Source organism: Raphanus sativus, chromosome 7 (genome assembly GCF_000801105.2).
Source record: "Raphanus sativus cultivar WK10039 chromosome 7, ASM80110v3, whole genome shotgun sequence".
Lineage (NCBI taxonomy): Eukaryota > Viridiplantae > Streptophyta > Magnoliopsida > Brassicales > Brassicaceae > Raphanus > Raphanus sativus.
Window position 1 is genome coordinate 12,892,725 of NC_079517.1, and position 13,902 is coordinate 12,906,626.

Below are 13,902 nucleotides of genomic sequence, written 5' to 3' on the forward strand. Positions count from 1 at the left end.
AACACATTCACGTGGATTAGAAAAATGATATATATATTAATATACTCTCATTTATTATACTTTTTTAAAAAAATGATTTAACTAAATATGTATTGGTTATATAGTTAAAAGGACAAGAAAAAAATAATAAGAAATTAAAAATGTATAATAATACTTTTAAAACAAAATGAAAAACTAAAATTTCATTTTAGTGAAACGAGGAATATTTACCATTTACAGCCATAAAACTATGAATTGAAACGAATCAAACTAGCTGCAGCAATGAAAATATCAGAAATTTGAAACGAATCAAAGCGAGGGCACACAATGATTATTAAACAACTAATTACGGTTATTTAAAAACTAATTATTATTTGGGAAGCTAAACATCAAATCCACTTTTTCAGTGTCTCTTTGTCTGTCGCTTAAAAAATGTAACAACCGTCTTTAATCCAAGACAACCTATTATTCGATACTCATTATTATATTCAGGAATAACCTTATTTAATTCAAGAAAAAGACTGTTTGACCAAAAAAATTAACCAAAAAGAAATTCAAGAAAAAAACTATAATAACTATCTTATCGAATTAAAATGGAAATTCGCAAAAGTAACCAAACACTAAAACTTGTTTACTTTTCTTTTTTTTGTTAACAAATTTATTTAGTTCATTGTGTCACTTACTTTAGATGTCCTTTGGTGGTGATATGGAATATGTTGGTATTGAATTCAGTTCTCATTAGAAACTAAATTATTGGTATTTGGTTTAAGTTCAGGTTTCAGCATAAGTGGTTAACTGATAATCAATATACTCCTAAAAATTTATAATATCTCTTTTTGTTAAATCTTGTATTGCTACTCGGACTCAAACCAAACCATCTATGGCAGGGGGTTCGAACCAATCAACTCCCAAAAGTGTAATAGGCACAAGGAAATAGTAATGACCAGAGCAGTACAATATATTTTCGAGTTAATCCATTATATAGCACTAAATGAATAAATGTGTTCGTACTATAAGCAACCGAATAACCGGTAGGATTTATCAAAAAAAAAAAAAGGAATCTGTTAAAATGAGAGTTGGGTTTTTAATTTCTCTGACTGTTCTTCCGGGCTTTTCCTTTAGAATTATGAACTTCTTGAAGTTGTTCCAACTTGTTTCACTTTGAGCTTAAGGCCTTGCCCATTCATTTGAATGAAATTTGTATTAAATTATTCTTTTTTTTTTTGACAAAGGGTTGATCAAATATTTGGATATACATACTTGTTTTGAAAGAATACATATATATATTTTTGTTTAAAACATTTCATAATTCATACGTAAGAGAAATATCAACCTCATATTTCTTATAAGCCCATATAGTTATAAACATATCCTATCAAGCCATTTCCATTCATCCTCTTATGTCGCACTCATATTTTTGTGAGAATTATGCTAATACAGTATACTCATAATTAATCTTTGTGGTCTTTATTTACATATTTTTTCCTATAAAAAGTTTCATAGCCAAGAAGAATACAGAAATAATTCTACAGTTATAATTGCCTATCTAACCATTAATGTCTCAGAATTGCAGCTCCAACTTATAGAAGTACAGCGATAACACTTTGGAGCATCATTACTGGTGGGCTGAACAAAAGCCCTTAGCTTCTTTCTTTTTTTTTTTTTTTTTTTTTGTTCATGAAAGCATAAAGGCAGCTCTTATATAAGGGCTTTTTCCCTCTTTCTCTCCTCGGTCCTCTCCCTTTCTCCCTTAAGGACTGCTTTAAGGCCATCCCAATAATGATGGTCTTAATGCCCATATACTCAGCCGGCCCTAGGTCCCAATCACTAGCAATGGAGATATAACTGCTCCTCCATGTTACTTCCTCTCTCTTTCACCTTTATACCCTTCCTTTTCTTCAGTATACTCTGTCCCCACATTTGACTTAGTCTGGATTAATCTGATATGCCATGGAGAGCTTATACAAGCAGAGAAAGGAAGAGGGCTCAGGACCGGGAGGTTGATGTTGAGATTGATAGTTCAAGCCGTTAAACATGGATTAACGAGGAGGTGCAACAACACCAAGTACCATAAACCACGATGCATGTTCTTCTGCCTAAAGCGTTGTGCTAAATGTATATGTGTTTTTTCAGGCACCTACGGCAACAAACAAGTGTGTCCTTGTTTCGAGGGGTGAGCACAGATCGGATATATAGAACTTCAAAGATATTTGTTATATGCTCTACTTAGCATGGATAATCTATTTTTGATTCGAAATTCGTAATTTTTCGGATATTCGAAATACCGGATATCTAGAAAAATAATATTTTTACCAGATATTCGATTTAATTAGTAAAAAATAAATAAATGTAAAAAATTAAAGAAAAAGAAAAAAATGATATAAAAATAAAAATATTTTTCTTTACAAATTTTCTTAAACTACATACTCTTACAAATATAATAACTAAAAATAATTTAGTGAATAAAAATATTATAGAACTTTTAAAATAAAAATATTATAAAACTTATTTACATGTATATATATATATATATATTTGATATCTGTTTTTAGAAATACTAGTATTTATTATTTGCTCCGTTTTTGACATATATTGAATTTTAGTATTTGATTTTAATTCGTTAAATTAAAAATCTCCAAATTTTTCGGATCAGATCAAAATAAATAACAGACGAATTAAAATTTGTTCACCCTACTTGTTAACGACTGGACTCAACAAGGTGGACCAAAATATCTATAAACAAAGAAAAACCTATCTATTATTTAAATTAATAGTAGTATGTTTTCGTTCTGATGCTAATGAGACTAGTATTATTTGCTTGTATTATCTATCACTAACGTCATAGTACTCATATAGTTGCATGTTTCTTTCCTATTTGTATTTTTTAATTGTTGTATCATGAGATGAAAAAGTCTACGAGACTAAAAAGAGTTATGGAACCTTCAAATTATAATATAATTTTTTATTTATAGTTGTTTTACATATACGGTGGGCATAATAGATGGTCGATTTACTCCCTGACATCAGTCGGAATACATTTCAAATTCGAATCAGAAAGTGTGATAAGCTTTCGGACTAATCTACTTTGTAGTACTAAGTACGTTTCTCTCGGGACCAACCAGATAAGCCGATAGATTTTATCAAAAAAAAAATTTATATACTTCTTGTTTCTGAATAAGTGTTACTTTGACAATTTTCAGATAGATTAAAAAAGTGACAGAAATATATGTAAGTTATTATTAATTATACATAATTAACCAATAATTTTTGAGATAAATGAAATTATTTATAAAGTTAATGCAGTTTGCAAATAATTTTCAGCTGAAAATAAGTATTATTTGCATTGAAATTGTAAAGTGACACTTTTGTGTAATAAAAAAAAGTTATAATGACATTTATTATAAAACAGAGGGAATATAACTTTTTGCACGCATTTTAGAATATAACCCCGATTTTCGGGTCAATTTCGAATTATTTTTTGGGTACAAATATGTTTTACTAATTACGTTAATAAATGCAAGAACATAGCTTGATTTTGTTCAAATTTCATTACATATTTTAAATTTCTATCAATATATTGCATATCATTCTAAAACCTGATTACATATTAAAAATATTTCCATTAGAAAACTATTTTTACAATAATTTTTTTTTTAAAAATAACGCTTCTTTGTAACATTTAAATGTAGATACACAAGCAAAAAATACACCTCTTACATTGGGTCATAATTTACAAAACCCTTTTTTAATTGCATGACAAATTATTATGTATAATAAAAATGTTACATAAATCATTATATATGTGATCAATCATGAAAATTTAATGAGAAACATATAATTTTATCTATTTAGTTACTATTTTGTTAAACAAAATTATAACTATACTTTGTTATTTTTTTTTTTAAATCACTGTTTAGGAATAGATTACAAAATAATGTTTAAAATGACTATGACACAAGTATATAGTTATACAATATCACAAATTCAATAAAATTATCAATACCTCTTACTAATAATTTTTAAAATATTATAAACAACCATATAAATTAAGTTTCTGTAACATATAAGAAAAATTACAAAAAATGTTACAAAGAAATGAGCATATAGGTATATGACTACGAATAAATAAGCGTATACCGGATCAATTTTTAAATTGTTATTATTTTATAATATAGATTTTGATTAAGATTTATACACAAATTAAATACGATCACAAAAAAGAAAATGCAAATATGATTAATAAAACACAAATATAAAAATTAAATTTCTAAAAAAAAAAATTTAAAGCAACAAATATATCTGTTTTTGTAAAAGCGGGTAAGAGCAGCAGTAACGGAGGCTCACAACGAATCCTTAGTGATTAATCATAGGTATATTAGACTAGAATAATATTATTATATGCAAATGCTCTAAGGATCAGTCCTTAAATAAAGAATTTAAAGATTCAATCCTTAGCCACGTGGTGTTTTGTTATTGGGTGGGTCGAAACATGCGTTTCGTTTGAAAAAAATAGATCTCATTCTTGACTGAAGCCGAGAAAAAAAATCCGCTCTCGACGAGGAAAAGATGGATCTCATTCTCGGAATCATTTTCACGATACACGTATACATGAACAATTGAAAAATGATTTAGTTCAAAATATTTGGAACAAATCTGGTGATGAAGATTAATAATTATTATATCTTTATATTTAATTATGCAATAAATAAAATTTTAAATTTCACATATTTAATAAAAATTAAATTTCACTTTAAAAGAAATATTATTTTATTCTTAAGAATTCTTAATTGAGAAATACTATTGGATACACTATTTTGACTAGAATCTTTAACTATTCAAAAAAAAATACTAAAATAATCATAAAGACTCCAAGAAGGAGTTCACCATTGTGGATGTTCTAAAAATCTAATGTGACAATAAATCTACGAGATTCTTATTACAAAAGAAAAATAGTTTCATAATTATTAAAGAAAAGAAAAGGGAAAGTCTTTTACCAAATTGTCCTGAACAGAGGAAAGGAGTCCAGAGACTCAACACTTTTGAAGATCCGTATATCAAAGAGAGAGAAGACCAAACTCTGCAACTCAAAGGTCATCTGATTCGTGGATCGGAGCTGTCTGAATAGCATCAGATAATAATAGCAATTTATGCATCAAAGTCTCTGTTCACCTCTAATGGCGTGAAACCTCAGATGCTCTAGTTCATCCAGGTACTACTAACTCTTGCCTCTTGGTCGAAAGCTGAAACCTTTGTCTACAAATCGATTAACCCACAAGGAACAACAACTTTTGGTTCTGTCTGAATGAATTGAAGTTCCGTAAGATGTCGGAAAAGAGCATGCTTTCCTCAAGACTCCTCTTTTACACGATAACAGTATCGACGCTGCTATTCATCGTCTCTTCTCTCTTCTTCCTCCAACGCAACGACTCTTCTTTCACTTCAAGCTTAGTCCGCAAGCTGATTCTTCCAAGAACAGACATCAAGAACGAGCAAACCGGTATTAAACCGGTCTCGTGTGGTGTGTTAAAGGTGTTCATGTACGATCTCCCCTCTGAGTTTCACTTCGGGCTATTGAACTGGCACAAGAAAAGGTCCGAGACTTGGCCTGATGTCAAGAACGTTAGCACAGTCCCGTCTTATCCTGGTGGGTTGAATCGTCAACACAGTGTAGAGTATTGGCTCACGCTTGACTTGTTAGCTTCAGAGACACCTGAGGTTAAGAGACCATGTCGTGCAACTAGAGTGAAGAGTTCTATCGAAGCTGACATTGTCTTCGTGCCCTTCTTCTCCTCGTTGAGTTACAATAGGAAGTCTAAGCTCACTGGGAACGAGACCACCAGTGTTGATAGACTGTTGCAGGAGAGACTAGTTGAGTTCTTGAAAAGTCGTGACGAGTGGAAGAGATTTGATGGGAGAGATCACTTGATAGTAGCTCACCATCCAAACAGTTTGCTCTATGCAAGAAACTCGCTTGGCTCTGCAATGTTTGTTCTCTCGGACTTTGGTAGGTACCCATCATCGATTGCTAATATTGAGAAAGATATCATTGCTCCTTACGTGCACGTTGTTAAGACTGTCTCCAACAATGAGTCAGCTCCGTTTGAGAAGCGTCCTGTGTTGGCGTATTTCCAAGGAGCTATCTACAGAAAAGATGTAAGTGTTTTATTCTACTAATGTTTTGTGTTGTATCCCTAGAACTTGGCATACTGGTTTGGTTAGTTAGGGTTTGTTTTCTGGGTCGGTTAGTTCGGTTTGGTCGAAATCTTGCCGAATTGAACCGAAAAAGTTTGGTTTGGTTTCAAAAATTTCTACAGAACTTAACCGAAGTTTTCAAATTCTGTTAAATTTTGGTTTAAATTGGTTAAAATTTAGGAAAATTTTGGTTAAGTTCAGTTATTTCGGTTAGTTCGATTAGTTTGGTTTAGATTTTTGTTAGTTCGGTTAATTCAGTTCGGAAATTTGGTTAAGATTGATAATAGTTTGGTTGTTTTCTTTTTTTTGAAAACGAACCAAAAACCAAAACGGATTTTTTTTTTTAAGTTGCAGAATTGAACCGAACCTACTAACTGAACGGAACCGGAAACCGAACTTTTTGGTTCAGTTCGGCCGGTTTGGTTCGGTTAATCCTAGATAGAACACATGTCAATAATGGTCAAATGTTTTGTTGCAGGGTGGAACTATACGGCAAGAACTGTATAACCTCCTTAAAGATGAGAAAGACGTTCACTTTGCATTTGGAACCGTAAGAGGGAACGGGACTAAACAAACCGGTAAAGGCATGGCTTCTTCCAAGTTTTGTCTCAATATTGCAGGTGACACGCCTTCCTCTAACCGTCTTTTCGACTCCATCGTTAGCCATTGTGTTCCGGTTATAATCAGTGATCAGATCGAGCTTCCATTTGAAGATACGCTAGACTATTCAGGTTTCTCTGTGTTTGTGCACTCTTCTGAAGCTGTGAAGAAAGGGTTTTTGGTGAGTCTCCTCAGAGGGATAACAGAGGATCAGTGGAAGAAGAAGTGGGAGAGACTCAAAGAGGTTGTTAGGTGTTTTGAGTATCGGTTTCCTTCTCAGCCTGGAGATTCAGTGGATATGATTTGGTCTGCGGTTTCGCATAAGCTTTCTTCACTTCGGTTTGATGTTCATAAAAAGAATAGGTACCGTAGATCTGAAGTTTTTGATAGAAGTTTATCAACTTAAAAAAATCATGTATGTGAGGATGCTATTTGAAAAAAGACTCATTCTCTGTTCTTGCCTCATTTATGTTTTCTCCTCTTGAAGTTGAAGAGCAAAGTATATAACTCAGCTGGTCCAAATTCAGACATTAAACAGAGAAGTCTTAGGTTTGAGAAAGACAAAACAAGCAGATCTTTACAAAGAAGTAGGTTTATTTGACCGAACATGACTCAATCTAAGTTTGCACTCTGCAATTCTGTGGCAATCTTTGAGCATAGATGTAGATGATGAAGAAGACCATTCTCTAAGAACCCCAAATGGGTCTCCCCCATTAATCATGCTGTCAGAGCCTTAAAAGCTCTCCTGGGAGAGAAGAAAATGAAACATTTAGCTACAACATGTGTTTATCAGTTACCATATGCTCTGTTATTATTTTTGGTATCACATTCTCAAACTGTAGCTGAATGGTTCATGCTGTTTGCTTGGGTGGATTACCAATGTATATTCTTATGCAAAACGAATTGACACTCGTGTTGTAAATTTTGGAACCTGAAGGCTTTAGGTGTTGTGTTGAGTTTGGTCTCTAACTTGCTTGTCAAAGTTTTCTTACGACGGTCTACTACTACACAATGAGTAGTTTCTGCACAATAGTCTGTCCCAAAAAATTGAGCGTGTCAAATTTAGAAGGATATTGGATGGCAGATAAACAAACAGAATAACAACTCCTCAAGTTACTGGAGATACAAACTCTGATTTTTGTAGTTGATGAAAATGATGCTGATGCTCTCAAGGCAAGATTTCTCGTCATGGAGGTGAATATTTGCTTCTGGTAAGTAATTAGGACAATGAGGCGGTGATTCTTTACGATATCTTTTTGCCTGCTCCAAGTCTCATGGCTTTGTAATTAAAGAAGAAACTTTGTACTCTCTCTCTCTCTCTCTCTCTTTCCTCTTGTGCAGAGCACATTTCTTGATGATTCGGTATCCATAGAGGACACCAAAGATTATGAAAATACATATTTATCTCAGGTGAGGCTCCCTGTCTCTTTGAAATTTTGTAATTGTATATTATCTCTGTTTCAATTTATTCATAGCTGTATACTAAAATTTTTGATTCAAAATAAGTATCATTATTTTATGATTTTAATAAAAATATATTAATTTTATATAATATTTTATTTTTTTTGTTAGTTGAAATATGATTATATGTATAGACAATCATATTTTATACAGAAAATATAAAAATTAACTTTTTTTTAATATATGTGCACAAACGACAAAATAAAACAATATAATAAACATATATGTTATAATATATAAAATATTATTATTTGTAAATAAAAATATATTGATTTATTATTTCATGATTTATAAGACTATGTGAATTACTTCTATTTACAAATAATATTTATCTTATTTTATAAAATACAATATTTTTTTACTTTTTGTTCATTATTCTATTTTCTATTCTGTTCTAGAGTAAAATATGGAATGAAATGGAAATACCTTACAAAACTTTTGTTTATGCACCGCTTAAACAACCATTCACGTGCTTTTTAAATCACCATCTATAAAATCGTAAAGAAAGCCCATATGATTTATGATCGGTCTTACAGTTTAGCATTGTCTTCAGTTTTTTGTCTGATATGTGTGATGCTCCATCACTCGATCAGCAGTAAGTTTGGTTTCTGCCGCGTAAAGTGATAAGAAATGGACTAACTTTTTTGGTCAAACAAACGAGCTTGACTACTTCCATGCCAACCTCTTGTTTTTCTCGAACTACCAATAAATAAATTAGCATGGGAACAATTATGTATTCTCTCTGTTTCAAAATAATGTATGTTTTAGAGTTTTACATTTATTAAAAAATCTTCTGCATTATTTCTGTGTTTAACTGTTTACTGTAATTTTTATAAGATCAAAATTTAGTAAACACAATTAATATCTTTGAAATTTATAATTTGTCATTATTATATATATTAAAAAATATAATAAGAATTTTTTATAAATATTTTTTTTTCTAAAATATAGATCATTCTTAAACGGAGAGAGTAGTTGTTATCAATAATGACTAATGGCTTGTTAACGTAACAACGATTAATAAGTTTATTATGTTTAAAATGTGAGTGTGAACATTTGAACATTAGGTTTTAGTCTTACAATAATGTTTATTGTTGGAACCCAATTTTTATAAGCTCTGGACTGAGTAAAAAAATTGGATAACTTTGAATATTTTTTTTAATCTCAATGGCTGGCTAAAATTTTGATTTAATGTGAAAATTATTACATTAGTTTTGAAAGCATAATGGCTGATTAAGATGATCCATAAATTTTCTTGGACTTTAAGAGAAAAAATTGGTGACCAAGTTAAGCAAAATTTGGTGAGTCAGTTAAACCAACTTAGCGACCAAGATAATCTCTATATAAATAGAGAAATCGTCTCTTCAGAAAAAATATATTTCAAACACACACAAAATACAAGTTTTTCACAAGCAAAACTCTTTAGGTATTCTTTTTTTGAAGTGAGTGTCTCTAGAGTATTTATAGTAGTTATACTTCATAGATTTTGTTTTGAGGGCAGTGAAACAGTCTCATCGTGGTATCCTAGAATTCAAAAATGCATAGAAACCATCTCATATTACCGGTGATTTATTGAGTTAAAGAAAGAGATCAAATTCAACTCCACAAATTCATCTATTTTCTTAATGATTTCTTAAACTTTTTATAGTCTTTATATTATGTTTATATGTTTTATGTTTCGTGATTTTCAATCAAAATCTTCTTACTTATAGCTTGAACCGATTATATATTACAAAAAAAATATTTATATCTAACGATTTTATAAATAGTTTTTCAAAATATTTTTAAATCGACCTTAAATGATCTTCGAAAGCACTTTAGCTATTCTCCAGACATTCAGATCAATAAGACATATTGTATAAGAAAATGATTTATGCGATAGTCTCTGATAGGTTCGCAATCTCGTTTTTAAAAAAATATAAAAATGATTTATTGAGTTAATGAAAGATATCAAATCTTTTACTTTATGAATTCGTTATTTCCTTAATAATTTTTTAAATGTTTTACAGTCTTTAGATTATCACTTATATGCTTGCTGTTGATTTTCAATGAGGATTTTCGAGGTCCTACATTTATAGCTTTTGTTCCTGTGTTTGCTTCAAAAAAAGCCTTTGTTCTTGTGCTTTTTGTTCTTCTGTTATCTCTTGACTAGTGTGTATATAATAATTTTTTTCACGTTTTCAAGAAGGGTTTGCATCAAGTAAACGAGATAGATGAACACATGGTTTAGACATTTTTTATCAACGTAATTTGAACATTGTCAGACGCGTGATTTTCGTAAACTTTTTAGCTTCTCAAATTTCGTTTAAACTTTCCAACTATATATATAGCATGCGACGTTGAACTGCAAGTCTGCAACAAGTAGTAAACAACCATTCCAAGTCTTAATTAACTAATAGAAACAAAATGTGATCACTAGTGACCGCGTCCAACATTTCATGACCTAGAAAGTCACACTATAGTACAAAATCGTAGGACTAGGACCGCGTGTACTTGCAGTTTATTTAGATGCTAGCTGAGTTATGGTTTGGTTTCATTATATTATTATCTGAAAACCTTGCTAATATTTTTTAATAGCTCGTATGATAAATAACAATTTGACTTATAAAGTCAAGTCACTTATAGTCTGATTAATATATTCGTTTTGACGACGATGATTCAGTTTGACAGGAAAAATATGATAGGTCTATCAAATAGCTGGTGAGCCGTCATAATCATCGTATGGACTTTGGACTAAAATGTGTATATTGGTTATTTCAGGGAAATTTTGGGGAAATTGCTACAACCTTTCTATACTATCCTGTCTCCTCTCACTCTTGACGACATTATGATTCATTCATAAATGAAAGTAAACCTTTGTATTTTCAGTGTGTTTTCGTTTTACATTAAAAATGTTTAAATAATTTTATAACCGGGACGTGAATTGATGATTTTTCAAAGAGCCACTTTCCTAGCAAAGAAGCTGGTTAGACTGAATTGATTCCTTAAATAATATATAGGACTATACAGATAACAATAGATGGATTTATAATCGTTGTAGAAACAAGGTCGATATTTGTAAAATGGAATCATGTAGAACGGATTCGTCATTGGCAAAGTAGAAAAATGGAAGAATATTAAAGACTGATGTTAAAGTAAGAAATCTGAGAAAATGCATCATGTTAAAATGAATCTAAGCTAAGATATGATCAGCAAGGCACATAAGAATTTAGTCAAAAAGTAAATATTGTGGGTGTATCGAATCTGAAATTTGAAGTATTTAATTTTTAATGAATTTGTAAATGAATTTGTAGATGATTGCAGGATATTATAAAATTTGGTGTGATTTTTGTTAAAACACTCTAGAATTCCATGTAAAACAGTGAGATTTTTTTTTTATAATTAAGGAACTCCTCTAAAATACTATAAAAATATTTAAAGTACTCTAAAATTTTCATCTTAAATTTTGTTTAATAACATTGAATTTTAGAGTATTTTATAAAATATCAAGTTTAATAACACTGGATTTAAAGTATTTTTTTAAATTTATGTTTGAATAACAGTGAATTTTTATTTTAATATAAATCAGTTAAAACTCTCGGTTGAATACATTCATGTGTATATTTTCTGTTTTGGAGTTGATTTTAACTATGACCACATATTTTTGATTAATGATATCAGTTATTCCGATCGGATCCGAATCTGTCAATTAAAATTTGATCTAAATTTTCCATATTGGTTATGCTTTTCATTTTGTTTTGAACCGTTGATTTCATTTTTGTTTCATATCTTACACTAAAAATCTCACTAATCCGTTGGGAAAATGATCATTAAATTCCTGAAATATTTGAAACTAACACTTTTATTCCTCAGCTATCTACTATGCAATTTAAATCCTCAAATGATCGTTGACTTGGCAACATTAAGACAGAAGTTATAATTAGTTTTCTTTAATTGTTTTGTTAATTTTCTTCGTATTTTCTGCACCAAATCAAAACCTCAATCTTTAAATAGATGTACTCCAAATAAGAAACCCAGAATCCTAAATCATTTCCACACTACTACGGTCTTTAGTTCAAAGTCGGGTACTGTGGTTTCGATGACTTAACCTGAAGGAACACTGATCTGAACTGTGAGAGAAAATTAAATAAGGAATGAAGGGATGATAAACAAAGCTAAGTGATGTTTTCTATGGTAGCTTTTTGGTAGAGATTGATTTTGATGTAAATAAGAGGAACAACAAGAATAAAAGGTTGCAGAGACAATATACCTCTTGAGCTTGGTACTTGTGCACAAATGATTGAGACAAATGTTGGTAACACTTAAACTTGAGAAATAAGATAGATTCGTTGATTAGTTTTGTGTAATTAGTTTTGTTTGAAAATCTGGTATTTTCCCGAAGCTATATAGGTTTCATTTGTCATCTTAAGGATGTATTTGTTTTTTTTCTTAAGATTTCTAATTTCATACTCTGTTTCCTGGGACATCCAAGAAACAAAATTCAAAATTTTGTTTATTCAAGTTTAAATTCATATGAGAATTCCAAAACTTTGGTTAAGAAAAATTTGTAATCAGAAAACAAGCAGGTACAACTTTGTCAAATAGATTCAAGGTTCTGTGTTTGATTTAGGGGAAAATCAATCAAGGGGTTTTGCTTTTGATTTGTAGATTTCGAGATTGAGATTTTATTTGGGGAAGGAGGTGACGAGAAGTGGAAATAAATCGGAATCACTTTTAAACTTAATGTTTGCCATCTTGTTTTTAACGTGGACTTTTCTTATGTTTAAAGTCAAGTCAACAAACATTTGAGGATTTAAATTACATAGTAGATAGTTGAGGAATAAAGTGCTAATTTCAAATACTTCAGGAATTTAATGATCAATTTCCCCTAATCCGTTCCAAATTTACAAAACGTCAGAACAAGTGCAACGAAGTACAGCTATTACCATCATATCCATCACATGTTGTCAGTCCGTCAAATTGCTTTTTTTCTGTCATTACAATCCATTGTATCTGTATATATCTCTGAATCTTTATTTTGGTAAATCCTTGGAGAGGTAACCAAAAATACATGCACATATAAAATATAATATCCATCTCATGTGATCCAAGTCAGTGGCGGAACCACATAGTGTTGAGGGGGTTCAGTTGACCCCTATGACTTTTGAAAAAAAAATGAATTTAGCTTAGGAACACTGTTTTTTTCTGGATCATTTGGTTAAAATACCTTACTCTGACCCCCATGTCACATGATCTAACCTCTTCAGTTACCCATTTAAAAATTTTGACCCCTATAAGATATTGTGCTGGCTCCGTCACTGATCCAAGTCCAACAAAAGTTTGAAAAACACTTGTTAGTATATTTTAGATTTCTTAATTTACATCATTAACATGTTACATTTTGTAGCTTCTAGCCTTTAAATCCATTACTACCACCCCAAGTATTATTATGTATCTTACACTATTTTATCAACATATATCTATGTTTCTCGAGCAACACTGTCTACTTATTCACATATATACATTTTAAGGTTAAAAACATAATTTTATTTTTCTAATTCAGTTTATACTTCCATACTTCATAGTAATAGACCAACCAAACACGAGTTTCCTTCTTTCTTTAGATTAACAATATTAAATTGTAATGTGAATAAATAAAAGATAGAATGAAAGAAAAGTGTGATTCATTTG

At 30.5% G+C, this 13,902-nt stretch overlaps 1 protein-coding gene across 1 annotated transcript; it reads left to right on the plus strand.

Annotated features, from left to right (window-relative positions):
- The first annotated feature begins 4,958 nt into the window (after positions 1–4,958).
- Positions 4,959–7,727, plus strand: LOC108814539 (probable arabinosyltransferase ARAD1). Its single transcript, XM_018587134.2, has 2 exons — positions 4,959–6,132; positions 6,650–7,727. Exons 1-2 carry the CDS (start codon positions 5,302–5,304, stop codon positions 7,175–7,177), a joined length of 1,359 nt encoding a protein of 452 aa, XP_018442636.1. The 5' UTR covers positions 4,959–5,301; the 3' UTR covers positions 7,178–7,727.
- Positions 7,728–13,902: the final 6,175 nt, after the last annotated feature.

Bases quoted from the DNA above. Each gene is read 5' to 3' on its own strand.
- LOC108814539 (XM_018587134.2), top strand. From the start codon at position 5,302: ATGTCGGAAAAGAGCATGCTTTCCTCAAGACTCCTCTTTTACACGATA. The intron at 6,133-6,649 runs GTAAGTGTTTTA...GTTTTGTTGCAG, and splicing joins GAGCTATCTACAGAAAAGAT to GGTGGAACTATACGGCAAGA.